A 12,740-nucleotide genomic window follows, 5' to 3' on the forward strand; every position below is an offset into this window, starting at 1 on the left:
CAGCTAACATGTCAAGAGGTAGTACTTAGGATGTTCCTTACCTACGATATCGAACTGTCCATGGGGGAGGGCACACCTTATCTACAACTATAAGCCTAGATCTTCCTAACGATCATGAGGAATGCCCCCGAAATGTACGCATCCTTGGACCGGGATGATACCATAGAAGCCCGGAACAAGCCAATGAGGGTGGTGGGTCCGTTACTAGTGTCTAGCACCACTTAATCTATCTCGAATTACTTGGGCAAACACCTCAAATGCTACTTGCTGGGTACGTGGAAGCCCGGGGGTCCAATAAATCATTAGTGAAACAGATGTTGAAGTTTCTCTCAATCTTTTTTCAACACAAGGTTGTTCAATTATACCTTGTATCGTAGCATCGAGCATGTTTAAGGATACCCAGGCACACGCTTTTCCTAAGTGCATTCCTGCTTCAAGACCGATGGGAAACTGAAGCTCTCGGATTGGGTGTAGCTTGTTGACTGAACCAGAAAGCTTGGATCGCAGCAACAATCAAAATCCTCATAGCAATAACATTGCACTCACCAATACTGTCCCGTTATTAATGGTTTTCTTGTGGGGCTCCTCACAGCAAACAAAACTACTGGCTTCCCCGCAAATGCAATGTTATTGTTCTGGAAGCTCAACGCATGACTTGGCCGAGAGGCTATAATATATCCTCCGATATATACTCTCCATAGATTATTGAAGGTTGGAGGAATTCATTCAAGTATGAAACGTAAATCTAGACCAGCCTGGCCACAGGCAATTAGTTAGGGTTCTCCTCGTGCACGGCGCTTACCGATCTCGGCAAGGCGTGGGTGGAGAGTCGCAGCCGAACCTTGACTTTTGACCGTCGTCTTCTCCACTTCCTGTTGTTCTCCATTCATCTAGATCACTATCGTGTTAACCTTGCGCTACCGTCGATAAGAAATGAAACGGAAACATGATACCGTCCCAGACACGATGATGCAGAGATGGTCTCGACCACCTCTCTCATGCCGCCTTTGTCGAACGAAAAAGCTGCGGTGTGATCGTACCCAGCCCTGTCCGAATTGTGCCTTGAGGAATGTACCTTGTGAGTACTCCGGTCCATCGGACTCTCCGGACGAACTGCGGGGAGGGCTTTTGCGTAGCAGTCAGCCCACTGCTGCCACAGTCTCCACATCACAAGAGTCTATGTCACAGCCAACGACAGCCATTCCATCCCATTGCCCGTTTACAACCTCGTTGTGAGTTGTTTCGCTCACTGTAATTCATTACTACGCGCCGCTGACACAATTGTAAAGGGATCCTACTGATATTCTAAGCCGGATTCAAAAGTTAGAAGAAGCTGTCTTCGAAAGATCCCAAGCTGCCGTGGGTGAGTTCTGTCCAGTATGTTTTGTTCGGTCCAACGCATCGTTGTTTGCCCGAGGCACTTTGTTAACGATCGACGTGTTCTCAGATCCACCTGCAACTTTTTCTGGACCCGGAGAAAGCAATTCCTCAACCCCGAGCTTGATCACAAGCCGCGTACGTGATATGGTTATACCTGTCTCGGGTGGATTCTCCCTCTACTCGAAAACTAAAGCAGTGTCCAGGTACAAGAATCGAGCAGTGAGTGTGGTACTCCGTTTTCAATCTTGTCACAGTCATCCCAAAGACGTCTGGCCGGCCTTGATGACTGTCTGCGAGACACGAAATTTGTGTCCAGATGTCTTCCCCCGTGGACTCAAGCTCGGCAACTACTGGATCAGTTTATCATGACCATCCAGCCGACATTTGGAGTCCTCCATGTTCCCTCTACCAGAACCCTGGTAGAAAAGACTTACAAAGACATGGCTGAGGGTGAGGAACCAAGTCCGGCAATTATGGTGCTGCTGTTTAGCATATTTGCTGGTGCTGCTTTGGTTGCGACGCCCGAAGTCCTACAAGTGTTCAACGCCACCAAAGCAGAGGCCAAGGGAGCTTTCACGACATACACGCGTCTAGCGATTGCTATCATTGATAATCCCATTAAACCCGTGCCTCCGTCAACGACGGCCCTTGAAGCCATTTGCACCTTAGCCCGTGTCCTCTCACATGAGGACTGGTATTCCCACAAAGTCCCAACACTCAGAGCCAGCGCAATCTGCATGGCTCGAGCGATGCAAATCCACCGTTTAGACACAGCTAAGAATCGCGAGGAGAGGGAACGCTCCGGCTATGATTTGGTCGAGCTCGAAGTCCAAAGACGAGTATGGTGGCACTTGGTATCGACTGACTGGTAACACATTCTCCTTTATTCATTTCACCCAAGGAACTAACAGCCACAGGATAACAGCGTTCTCGCAAAGCCCTCATGAAGGCTCGTACCTCATAAACCCAGAGCACTTCCAAGTAAACCACCCAAGCAACATCGACGACAGCTGGTTAGCAAGTGGTGGACGAGAGTTCAGCTTCCTCCCAAAAGTCCCAACCTCAATGTCCAGCTTTATCTTCCGAATCCACTACGCAGAACTATGCCGCGAAGTCGTCGACATACTAGGCCCCACTCTCCTCGAGTCCAAACAACCCAATTACAACACAGTCCTCGAAATAGACCAATGGTTCCACACCTTCATCGACTCCATCCCGGCCTTCTTCCGTATCGACCCCGAAAGCCTAAAAGAAAGCGAGGGAACTCTCGAAGAGTTACCCGCCCTCTCCTGGCAACGAACCCTGGGCCATCTAAGCTTCCACGTCCGCCTCTGTCGCCTTCATCGCCCCTTTCACCGCGAAGGCATAACGGACCCCAGATACGAATATTCGCGCACAACGTGCATTCGCTCCGCCAAAACCGTCCTCGACCTTCACCGCTCGCTAATAAAGGCCGGTAATTCCGCTGCCTCCAACCCCTTCGAATACGGCCTCGTCATGAATCACGTTTTCTTCGCCGCGATGATCCTAGCCACCGACGTGTCCATGTATCCGACTGCCTTTGGGGCTGATATCCGCAAGCAGGAGGTCTTGGATGTGATCCGCTTACTGGAGGAATCACAGCACGAGTCCCCCGCTCTCATGGAAGCCATTCAGAAAAACATGCAGACTTTGTTATCAATTCTCCATGGCTCACACCAACAACACTCAGGGACACCTTCAAGGGACGCTGCCGCTACCGGACCCTCCAGGATGTCAGCGAGTGCTCAGGTGCAGCCGCAGTCGTCCGATGTAGGAACTGGGGATGGGACCATAGTAGCCGACGGAAATGTTCCTCCCTTGGACCATATGAGTGGCTCTAATGAGGACGTCATGTGGAGCGAAGCTGGAAAAGAAAGTTGGGGCCAGCTGTGGTCTGATCTCTTTGATGTGGCACCGGAAATGAATGGACTGCAGTGGGATCTGCTGCTGAACGATTCTGATTTGCCCCTTCAAACAAACTTCTACTGAAGGAAGCGAACATAGAAGGCCCCATGACCTGGTCTGTTCCTGTGGCTGACAGCTTTGTGTTCATACCTTAACGCAGAACCCAGATTCGGGTTTGTAAGGCATGAAACGAGCAGTGATGATACAACGCGACTTTCTATACAAGAGTAGCTATTATACGGTTGAACCTAGATACAGACGCCGGTTACCGATGAACTCCACCCCATGACCCGAACCTTTCCCCAATGTACTGAACACCGATAGAACCAATGATATCTAGACAAACCCGGTCCACGATATCGAACCCAAAATATGGACATATATCATGACCATCGAAAAGAAAGAAACATAAGAAGAAGAGGACGAAGGCGACCGACCCATCTACCGAATGGTCATAGACTTGGTCATCTCAGCCTTGCTGCCAACACCACCCTCCCGAGAGGCGGAAGCGCTCGTTCCGGGCTTGCGCTCGAAGATCTTCCAGAACTTCAAGCTCTCGTCAGCGGCTGCGGTGGCCAGGAGCTGACCATCTGGGCTGAGGCAGCTGTGCAGGACACGAGTCTCATGGGCCGGAATCTCAACGTTTCGGACCAGAGTGGGGTAGCTCCAGATGCTCAGTGAGTTATCGGGGAAGCCACTTGAGCTGACAATCTCGCGGTAGTGGTTGCTCCATCTCAAGCTGGTGACCTGGGAGCCGGTGTCGATGCTGTTTGTACGAGCACCGGTAGTAGTGTTCCAGAAATGGATGTGACGGTCGTATGAACCTCCACCGGTAGCAAGCAGGTTCAGCTGCCAGGGACACCAACTGAGAGCCTTGACAGCGGCGCGGTGGTTGGTCTTGGTGAACTTGGGCGCGCTGAGGGACCGGGCATCCCAGATGTTAACCAGGTTGTCGTTACCGCCGGTCGCGAGCTGAGCACCGTCGGGCCTCCACTCTAGACCACAGACTTCAGACGTGTGCGAGACCAGCTCGGCAGTCTTGTGCTGTGCGATACGGACGTCGTGGTTGAAAACCAGACCGCTGCGGGCACCAGTGGACAAAGTGTGCTTGGACCAGCCCATGACACCCACCCGCGAGTCGTGACCAAACATACTGCGGAGCTTGGTTCCCTCCTCGACATCCCAGATTTGAACTTCACCGGTTCCCAGACCGACACCGACATACGCGCCATCACCACTCCACTTGACACTGCTCACGTACGTGTCAGGTGAGGTCTCCAACAAGCAGCTGACCGATCCCGACTCAGCCGACCATACGTAAACATTGCGCTCCAAACCAATGGCAACCTGGTTTCCAGAGCTCCAATCCAGCAGGTTGAGGTAGTAATCATCGAGAAGTCCTGGAGCATCCAGAACACGCTCCGGAGCCGTTTGAACTCTCCGGCGGAACTGAGCAGACTGAGACTTGGCGGACTTCAGGGGACGGTTGTACTGGGCACGCAGGTCAATTGGCTTGGACGACTCTGGGGGTGGTGGCTTGAAGGCTAGAATGCGAGTGTTTAGGTTGACACCACAAGCATCAGCCAACGAGGACTCATACGCCACAGCGTCCGGTGCTGGCTTGGTGTATGATGTCGTTGTCTCACTGTCCTCAAGTCCAAGACTTTCGAGAGCTGCAGTGATGTCTTCCTCGGTTCCGCGGCCGCCAATGTCAAAAGCACTGGCAGCACTTGCCAGGACAGAGGATCCATCATTGCTGCTGGTCTTTGGCCGCTGGCTCTCCTCTGGCTTGGCAGTGCCTGCTGTCACAAGGCCCTCGCTGGCAGTACGGTTCGGAATGAATCTGTCACCGGCGGTGTGTGGAATGCGAACGGTTGTCTTTCCCGACCTCGTAGTACGAGTGGTAATTTCTTTCCTGGGCGCCTCCTTCCTCGAGACCTCTTTCTTGGGAGCCTCTTTCCGGGTCACCTCCTTCCTGGGTACTTCTTTTCGGGTCACCTCTTTCTTAGTCACCTCCCTAGCCACCTCCTTCTTAACCACCTCTTTCCGTAGCCGCTCCTTAGATGGAGTCTGTGACGAAGGACCGGTACCCGTCAGGGCCCATTCGGATACGCCCAGTTCAAGATGTCTGGGTGACTTGCGGGTGCGAGCGCGGGCGATGTTGGACTTGGGGGATTCACGGTAGGTGCGGGTTGTCCTCGAGACGGGCTTGGCGAAATATGAAGAGAGATTACCACCGTAGACGGACTTGCCGTGCTCTTTGCCGGTTTCATGGGCACCACAGGGTGGTGTGAATGGAGACGAGTTGTTTGGCGTCACACTTCCTGCGTGGGTGCGCGGCGAAGGCGTGAGGGGCATGCGGCCTCCGGCCGTCTTAGTGGAGAAGATCCCATGATGGGTCTTGACGGGAGTCGACACAATAGGAGTAGCCATGCTGGTATATAATTATTTTTTGAGGAATAAGGGGGTATCAAGAGAACAAGGGCCTTCAAGGTCCAGTTGCGAGGCCAATGCCAGTCACGCACTGACTTGGACTCCGGACAACGAAGACCTAAATGCCACACTGGTATTGAATGCAGGTAGGAAATTGAATCCCACGCAATATGGTATGCAGCGAATAGTCGATAAACACCAAAAAAACGAGCAAGATGATGAGAGGAAAAGGAGGACGGCCGAGGGGCTGGAGGAGGGGAGCGAGTAAATAAAGGATATAGTTCTGCTTCTCCCATGGCAACGCGGTTACTGGAGGTACGGCTGCCCTAAGCCTCTTCCGGCTAGGCCGCCACCTGACATGCGGCTCTTCCCTTTTTGGTGGCGATCGGCTTGGCGGTGGCCGGTTTTTGCCTCAAATCATTTTCACTCGCTTGCCGCTGCAGACGAGGGGTCGGTGAGATCATTCATCATCGTGTGTGAGCCGGTGAGGCTGGGTGTTGCTGTCATCGACTTTGGATATCACATCTCCTCTGGACGACACCCTTTTGGATCCTCCGTCCCACTTCTTTTCCTGGGCCACCTCTCCTGTCGGGCCCTAATGGCGCGGCAACCATCCACTACCGCCCGGAATAGTAACGCTTCGTCGTCCTTTTCAATCTCGCCGTTCCACGCCGACCCACCGCTTTGGCCCGGGTCGTCCAGGACTTCGAATTCGATGCCCCCCCTTTCCTCCACTCCTCAGAAAACGCCGTCCGCATTCCTAATGCCCCCTAGTCCAAGTGGTCGCCGTGGCAGCGCGGGTTACCGCCCGAGCATCCGTAAGGCTCAAGGCCATGTGCCAGCCTGCCTCGTCAATGCCTCGGTGACGTATTGCAATAATGACCAGATCTACGCTTTTGGCGGTTTCGATCAGTATACTGATGAAGGTGCATCCCCCCTGCCACCCAGCCATTATATCCAAATGCTAATACGTTCCATACTGAAAAAATAGTATACAATCATGTTCTACGCTTGAATCTCAATACGCTTCGATGGGAGCTAGTCGATAACTATGGCGACATTCCCGGGGTGCGCATGGGTCAGTTTTACCCGCACCGATGGATACTCAAGAAGATGAAACCATGCTAATCGAGCCTTCATCTGTTAGGTCACACCGCGACCCTCTATCAAGGCGATAAATTGATTGTGTTCGGCGGGGAAAATGAACACCGCGAGTATCTATCCGACGTCGTCATTCTGGACATCGGCACCTCCACCTGGACTCAGCCGGAAATCCGTGGACCGATCCCACGAGGCAGGGCTCGTCATGCCGCTGTCATCTACGACGAAAAGCTTTTCATCATGGGAGGAATCACCGGAGAAAACAACATCATTCTTGATGAGTTGGCTTATCTGGACCTGAAAACCTGGACCTGGTCTCGGACGTGGAGGTTCACAGCCCGGTTCGATCACATCGCCTGGGTCTGGGGCGGTCGCCTCTGGATCTTTGGGGGCCTCGATCCCGATATGGAGCGTACAACCGACATTTGGTGGCTGGATCTTAAAGGCATCCCGTCTATGACAACTTCGCAAGGTACCGTGGATTCCCCAGAGACCATCAACAGGATGACTTATAGTCCAGACGCAATCTTTAGTCCACAGCAGCAGCTCCCAGGCCGGTCCGGTAGCTATGCAGCGAATTCTGGGAGTGTCCAAGTGCGCAACTCTAACCGCCGGAAGCCCATCGCCCCGGGCGCCATTTCTTGTCTTCGGTTCAAATCTGGTCCTCACGTTCCGGCATTGTTTTCTGGCACCCATTACCAGGCTTACGCATCTGGAGTGCTCCTGGACCTGATCACGCCGTCCGAGACTGTGCGCACCTATGAGTGCAACTTGTCGTCCTTGGATCTGGACTCATTGCGCTGGCAGCGGCTTGCTGACGGACAGGAAATCTTCAAACCCGGTTTTCGATGGCATTACTGCACCGTGAACGCCAGCGGGACCAAAGCATGGTTGCTTGGTTGCAGTCTTGACACTGGTACCACGCCCGGAACCAGTGATGAGAATTCCATGAGTGAAGTGCTGTGCATTGACCTTGAAAGATACGGTCTGCTGGGCAATGAAATGGCTTCCTTCTCACCTAGTCAAAGCAGGACGTCACTTTCCGAACAAGCCGGGATGCCGCCTCTCTCCGGCTTAGGAGCCGACCTTTCCTCCGCATTCGACCAGCCGCCCGAGGCCGGCAGCGGTGCGGACTTCATCATCACTGCTAACCCAGATGACCAGGTTGACACCGAGGATGAGGATGATGCAGTAGCCCCACAATCACAGCCAGCCTTTCTACCACCCAATGCAACCACTTCCCCTCCCATCCACGTGCACCGGATCATCCTGCAGCTGCGGTGGCCCCATTTCAAGCGGCTGTATTCCGCCCAGATGGCCGAATACCATTCGAAGAGGATGCACATTCCGGAGCCGTATTCGGTTGTCCGTGCGTTCATCTACTATCTGTATACGGACAGCATTGCGGGTCATCCGGAATACTGTTCCGACATCATTGACGTGGCAGGGATGCTTGTGATGGCGAACTTGTACGACATGCCGAAGCTGCGCCTGCTGTGTGTCAACCGGTTGAGCCGCGAGCTGGACGTGGAGAACGCAGCGATCATCTGGGAACGCGCAGGACGGACGAACGAAGAATGGTTGATGCGTCGTGCCGCCCAGTTCTGTCTGAGCAACTGGGGCCGGGTTGTCCGAACCGACGGCTTCAAGTCCCTCAGCCGGCAGAGTTTGATCGCACTGTGCGAGGTGGTCGACGCCGAGGGTCGCATCATTGCAGGGCCCGAGTTGGAGATGGTCGGAGCGCTTGGGGATGGGTTCGGATCGAGCAAAGATACCAAGCCTTCTCAAATGGCACTGAGTGGGAATGTGGCTGACAACATGGAAGACGTTGATGGTGAGGATATTGACGACATGGAGATTATTTGACATGCTTGTCAAAAGTCATATGCTTCGGGCTTATCGTTCTCTATCTTACATGACTTTCTATACAGCATTTATGTTTCGGCGTGAATTGGGGCGAAGTCTGGGTCAGGATGAGCATTATGAGACCGGAGTTTGCCGTCAGGCAGGAGTTCTACAGCAATTAGGGGATGGTTTAGCGCATGTTTTGATTGACTTTAATTGAGATTCCAATGACTGAAATGAAATGAAATCCCCAATGAAGGATGCACCGTCAGCCACGCTATTCCCAATCCACTTCGGGGCGCGGCCCGTCTAACCGGCGACCCCGCCATCTTCCAGCTTCTCTTTGCTCCTCTGCTGCTCTCGGCATCGCCATTCTTTCTGCCTTGTATGTGGCACAGCCTGTGGTTGGATCAGGCGATAACCAGATTTCGATTCATTGACTGCGGTGGCACCATCCCCGCTTTCCCCGCCGTTCGGGGACCCTACTTAGCGGGAGGGTAAAGTACTATATAACTCTCCACTGTCGCCGCTTAGCCAGCCTGCCTGATCTTCATACTTCATCTACCCAATTACACTCATAACATCCTTCCCAACAACATCCTCGAAGATATTTTCAACATGGGTTCGGCAACAGCTTCAACCCTGCCTCCGGACTTTCTCTGGGGGTTTGCGACTGCCAGGTATTCATCCTTCGTGGCCCGACGGTGTCACGGTGCTTGACTAACACGAGGGAATCTCACAGTTACCAGATTGAAGGTGCGGTTGACGAGGATGGCCGTGGCCTCTCTATCTGGGACACGTTCTGCAAGATTCCTGGCAAGATCGCAGGAGGAGCCAGCGGCGACGTTGCTTGCGACTCGTACCACCGGACCGCTGAAGATATTGCGTTGTTGAAAGAGTGCGGCGCCCAGGCATACCGGTTTTCAATCTCATGGTAGGCGATCACCTCAATTGGATAGGGATCCCACTAAGCCAAGGTCAGGTCGCGCGTGATCCCTTTCGGTGGTCGGAATGACCCTGTCAATGAAAAGGGTCTGCAACATTATGTCAAGTTTGTTGATGACCTACTGGCGGCAGGCATCACACCTCTCGTCACCCTCTTTCACTGGGATCTTCCGGATGCATTGGATAAGCGCTACGGTGGCCTCTTGAACAAGGACGAGTTTGTTGCGGATTACGCCAACTATGCTCGTATCATCTTCAAGGCTCTTGGTTCGAAGGTGAAGCACTGGATTACGTTCAATGAGCCGTGGTGCAGCAGTGTCCTTGGATACAACGTGGGTCAGTTTGCCCCGGGTCGCACGAGTGATCGCAGCAAGAGCGCGGAGGGCGACAGCTCGCGCGAGTGCTGGATTGTGGGTCACAATATTCTTGTGGCCCATGGAGCCGCGGTGAAAATCTATCGCGAAGAGTTCAAGGCCAAAGATGGCGGTGAAATTGGGATCACGCTCAATGGTAGGCACGCCCGGCGGATGTAGGACTGTCTCTTACTGTTTTGTCTAGGTGACTGGGCCGAGCCCTGGGATCCGGAGGACCCAGCCGATGTTGAGGCTTGCGACCGAAAGATTGAATTCGCCATCTCGTGGTTTGCAGACCCAATTTACCACGGGAAATACCCGGACAGCATGGTGAAGCAGCTGGGAGACCGACTCCCTCAGTGGACACCGGAGGACATTGCGCTCGTCCACGGAAGCAACGACTTTTACGGTATGAATCACTACTGTGGCAACTATATCAAAGCCAAGACGGGCGATGCGCACCCCAACGACACCGCTGGGAATCTGGAGATCCTGCAGCAGAACAAGGAGGGCGAATTCATCGGCCCCGAGACCCAGTCGGCCTGGCTGCGGCCGTACGCGATTGGATTCCGGAAGCTGTTGAAGTGGCTCAGTGACCGATACGACCAGCCCAAGATCTACGTGACTGAGAACGGGACAAGCTTGAAGGGTGAGAACGACTTGCCGCTGGAGCAGCTGCTCCAAGATGAATTCCGGACGCAGTATTTCCGCGATTATATTGCTGCCATGGCTGACGCATATACGCTGGATGGGGTGAATGTGAGGGGCTACATGGCCTGGAGTCTTATGGAGTAAGCATCCTGCGGTTTCTGCGTATTAACTTGCTAACATCGACAGTAACTTTGAATGGGCCGAGGGCTACGAGACCCGATTCGGGTCGACCTACGTGGACTATGAGAACGGACAGAAGAGAATTCCCAAGGACAGCGCGAAGCAGATCAGATCGATATTCAACCAATATATTGAGAAGTGAATAGGGGTGACTGGGGAGGAATGTATATCTTCAATCTATATATTCATCTCAATAGATTGGTGAATTACCGCCATCTCTATATAAGAGCTCTCCATCCTCCCCATTCTCCCAACCCATAAATATACATCCAGTCAATCAAAAGCCCTCACCAAATGACCTAGTGCATACCCATGAGGATCCCACACTCCCACCAATAGCCATCGAACTATCAATCGAAGGACATATCCCACCAACACAGAAATAACCATCTTCCTTTCAAAAAAAAGAGATGCCCACCTATAACCTACTACAAGAAACGAGGTATCCCATAAGATTCAACAATACCAATCCCCCAATCCCATAGACCCGTCTCCATGGCTGATGGAGAAGCTACGCAAGCTGGTGATGGGTGCCTTATGGCTGATTTGTTGTCTTCCACAGCTGGAGTGTTTGAAAAATTCGATCTATACGGAAGGGGTATATTTTGTTTTCAATGTCTTGATGTCTACTTCGGGTTGAACAAACTGTATAACGCAATCTAACCTCGCTTCGCACCGGGATAAGTGCCCTCTTGCGGTGGGAGAGATCAAGACTCCTTGGATTGTGGAATATGGTCTGACCCAAGCTTAGCAGGACAAAGATGTCGGGTTAGACATCCAAGAGGTACTTTCCCGTACTAGGTAAGTAAGCAGGCTAGCTAATTACGATACTAGATACTCAGCCATATATACAGGATTCAAGATGAAGTGTGGCTTTATTGACATACAATGAAGAAGACCTGGTTTTAGTGCTAAATGACAGAATAGACTTTGACTGAAGGATATTTTACCCTCCAGGATAATGGTGCATGATGATGAAGATCAGGGAAGTCAGTAACACTTCGACAATGTCCCGTTTCTTTCGATGTTTTTCGGTATACACACAGAATCGAAGAGAGGACCAGGTCATGTGCTTAGCTTCTGCACTAGCGATTCACTTCCATCGTGCAGACTGCTCGACATGCCGTGGATCCTACATCGAGGTTCTGCTGTCGTGGGCAAGGGTACCTTCATCTACCGTTGCAATTGCGTGACCGGGTATTTGTGAGTGGATGATCCCATAGTCTCCAGCAGAACGATACGCACATGATAGGATCGAAGTCAAGTCAAGCCAAGAACTGGGATCTGAGATCTACATACAGCCACCCGTCGCAGCTTGAGATTCGGCTGGCCTGGCCTGGCCTGGCCTGGCCTCCACGGAACTCCGTGACTGGCACCCCAAGTTTCTGCTCGTTCCGTATATACAGTTACAGCGGACCATACAGACCGGACGCATCACTGCATCTAACTCGTGGCCGGTGTCAGCGTCGTGACTGCCACATGATATCCTGACCTTCAATGCGGTGCAAGTCGTGCTTATTCAATAACATGGAGGCTATACACTACGAATGCTCTTCATATGTCTAACATACTCTAAACAGATTCTAACTACCAGTATGTTTCATAGCATGTACGGATACAAAGAGAGTATGGCCGGTATCAACCATGACCGACTTTCTGAGATGTTAGAAACAGTCACATGTATACTGCTGTCCGCATCATCTAGATTAGACAGCATCGCCTTTCTCGATTGTGGGCGTGTTGTTACTATGTGTGATGAATTGTTCTCATCATTGGACATCCTTGGTTTCTTTGCCAATCATAGTCGGATACAGATTATAAGATATCCGACTATCCTCATGGCCTTGATGGGAGAATCAAAGATGAGCAGATTGTCAACACCGCTGGGGTCTCGTTTCTTGGTGATTATGGTATCTGAGACGAGTC

At 52.3% G+C, this 12,740-nt stretch overlaps 4 protein-coding genes across 4 annotated transcripts; 3 read left to right on the forward strand and 1 right to left on the reverse strand.

The window, feature by feature from the left end:
* Nucleotides 1-933: 933 nt before the first annotated feature.
* Nucleotides 934-3,569, forward strand: BO80DRAFT_478266 (uncharacterized protein; the record flags this gene model as incomplete). The annotated part of the gene is made up of 3 exons (XM_025723274.1): nucleotides 934-1,181; nucleotides 1,574-2,248; nucleotides 2,298-3,569. The coding sequence occupies 3 exons, from the start codon at nucleotides 934-936 to the stop codon at nucleotides 3,388-3,390; spliced, it is 2,016 nt and encodes a 671-aa protein (XP_025579602.1). The 3' UTR covers nucleotides 3,391-3,569.
* On the reverse strand, nucleotides 3,431-5,945 carry BO80DRAFT_421336 (WD40 repeat-like protein). The gene has a single exon (XM_025718578.1). It carries the CDS (start codon nucleotides 5,737-5,739, stop codon nucleotides 3,748-3,750), a length of 1,992 nt encoding a protein of 663 aa, XP_025579603.1. The 5' UTR covers nucleotides 5,740-5,945; the 3' UTR covers nucleotides 3,431-3,747.
* Nucleotides 5,946-6,454: 509 nt separating this feature from the next.
* Nucleotides 6,455-8,706, forward strand: BO80DRAFT_345490 (Kelch motif domain protein; the record flags this gene model as incomplete). Its single annotated transcript, XM_025715327.1, has 3 exons — nucleotides 6,455-6,665; nucleotides 6,731-6,817; nucleotides 6,887-8,706. 3 exons carry the CDS (start codon nucleotides 6,455-6,457, stop codon nucleotides 8,704-8,706), a joined length of 2,118 nt encoding a protein of 705 aa, XP_025579604.1.
* A 338-nt stretch (nucleotides 8,707-9,044) lies between these two features.
* On the forward strand, nucleotides 9,045-11,038 carry BO80DRAFT_397708 (glycoside hydrolase family 1 protein). Its single transcript, XM_025717391.1, has 5 exons — nucleotides 9,045-9,365; nucleotides 9,428-9,619; nucleotides 9,668-10,140; nucleotides 10,189-10,774; nucleotides 10,821-11,038. Exons 1-5 carry the CDS (start codon nucleotides 9,304-9,306, stop codon nucleotides 10,954-10,956), a joined length of 1,449 nt encoding a protein of 482 aa, XP_025579605.1. The 5' UTR covers nucleotides 9,045-9,303; the 3' UTR covers nucleotides 10,957-11,038.
* Nucleotides 11,039-12,740: the final 1,702 nt, after the last annotated feature.

This window comes from Aspergillus ibericus (assembly GCF_003184845.1).
Source record: "Aspergillus ibericus CBS 121593 unplaced genomic scaffold BO80scaffold_3, whole genome shotgun sequence".
NCBI classification, from domain to species: Eukaryota; Fungi; Ascomycota; class Eurotiomycetes; order Eurotiales; family Aspergillaceae; genus Aspergillus; species Aspergillus ibericus.

Excerpts from the sequence above, each read along its gene's own strand:
- BO80DRAFT_421336 (XM_025718578.1), bottom strand. The coding sequence starts at position 5,739 with ATGGCTACTCCTATTGTGTCGACTCCCGTCAAGACCCATCATGGGATC.
- BO80DRAFT_397708 (XM_025717391.1), top strand. The coding sequence starts at position 9,304 with ATGGGTTCGGCAACAGCTTCAACCCTGCCTCCGGACTTTCTCTGGGGG. Across the intron at positions 9,620-9,667 it reads TACCGGTTTTCAATCTCATG|GTCGCGCGTGATCCCTTTCG; the intron begins GTAGGCGATCAC and ends AGCCAAGGTCAG. Across the intron at positions 10,141-10,188 it reads AATTGGGATCACGCTCAATG|GTGACTGGGCCGAGCCCTGG; the intron begins GTAGGCACGCCC and ends TGTTTTGTCTAG.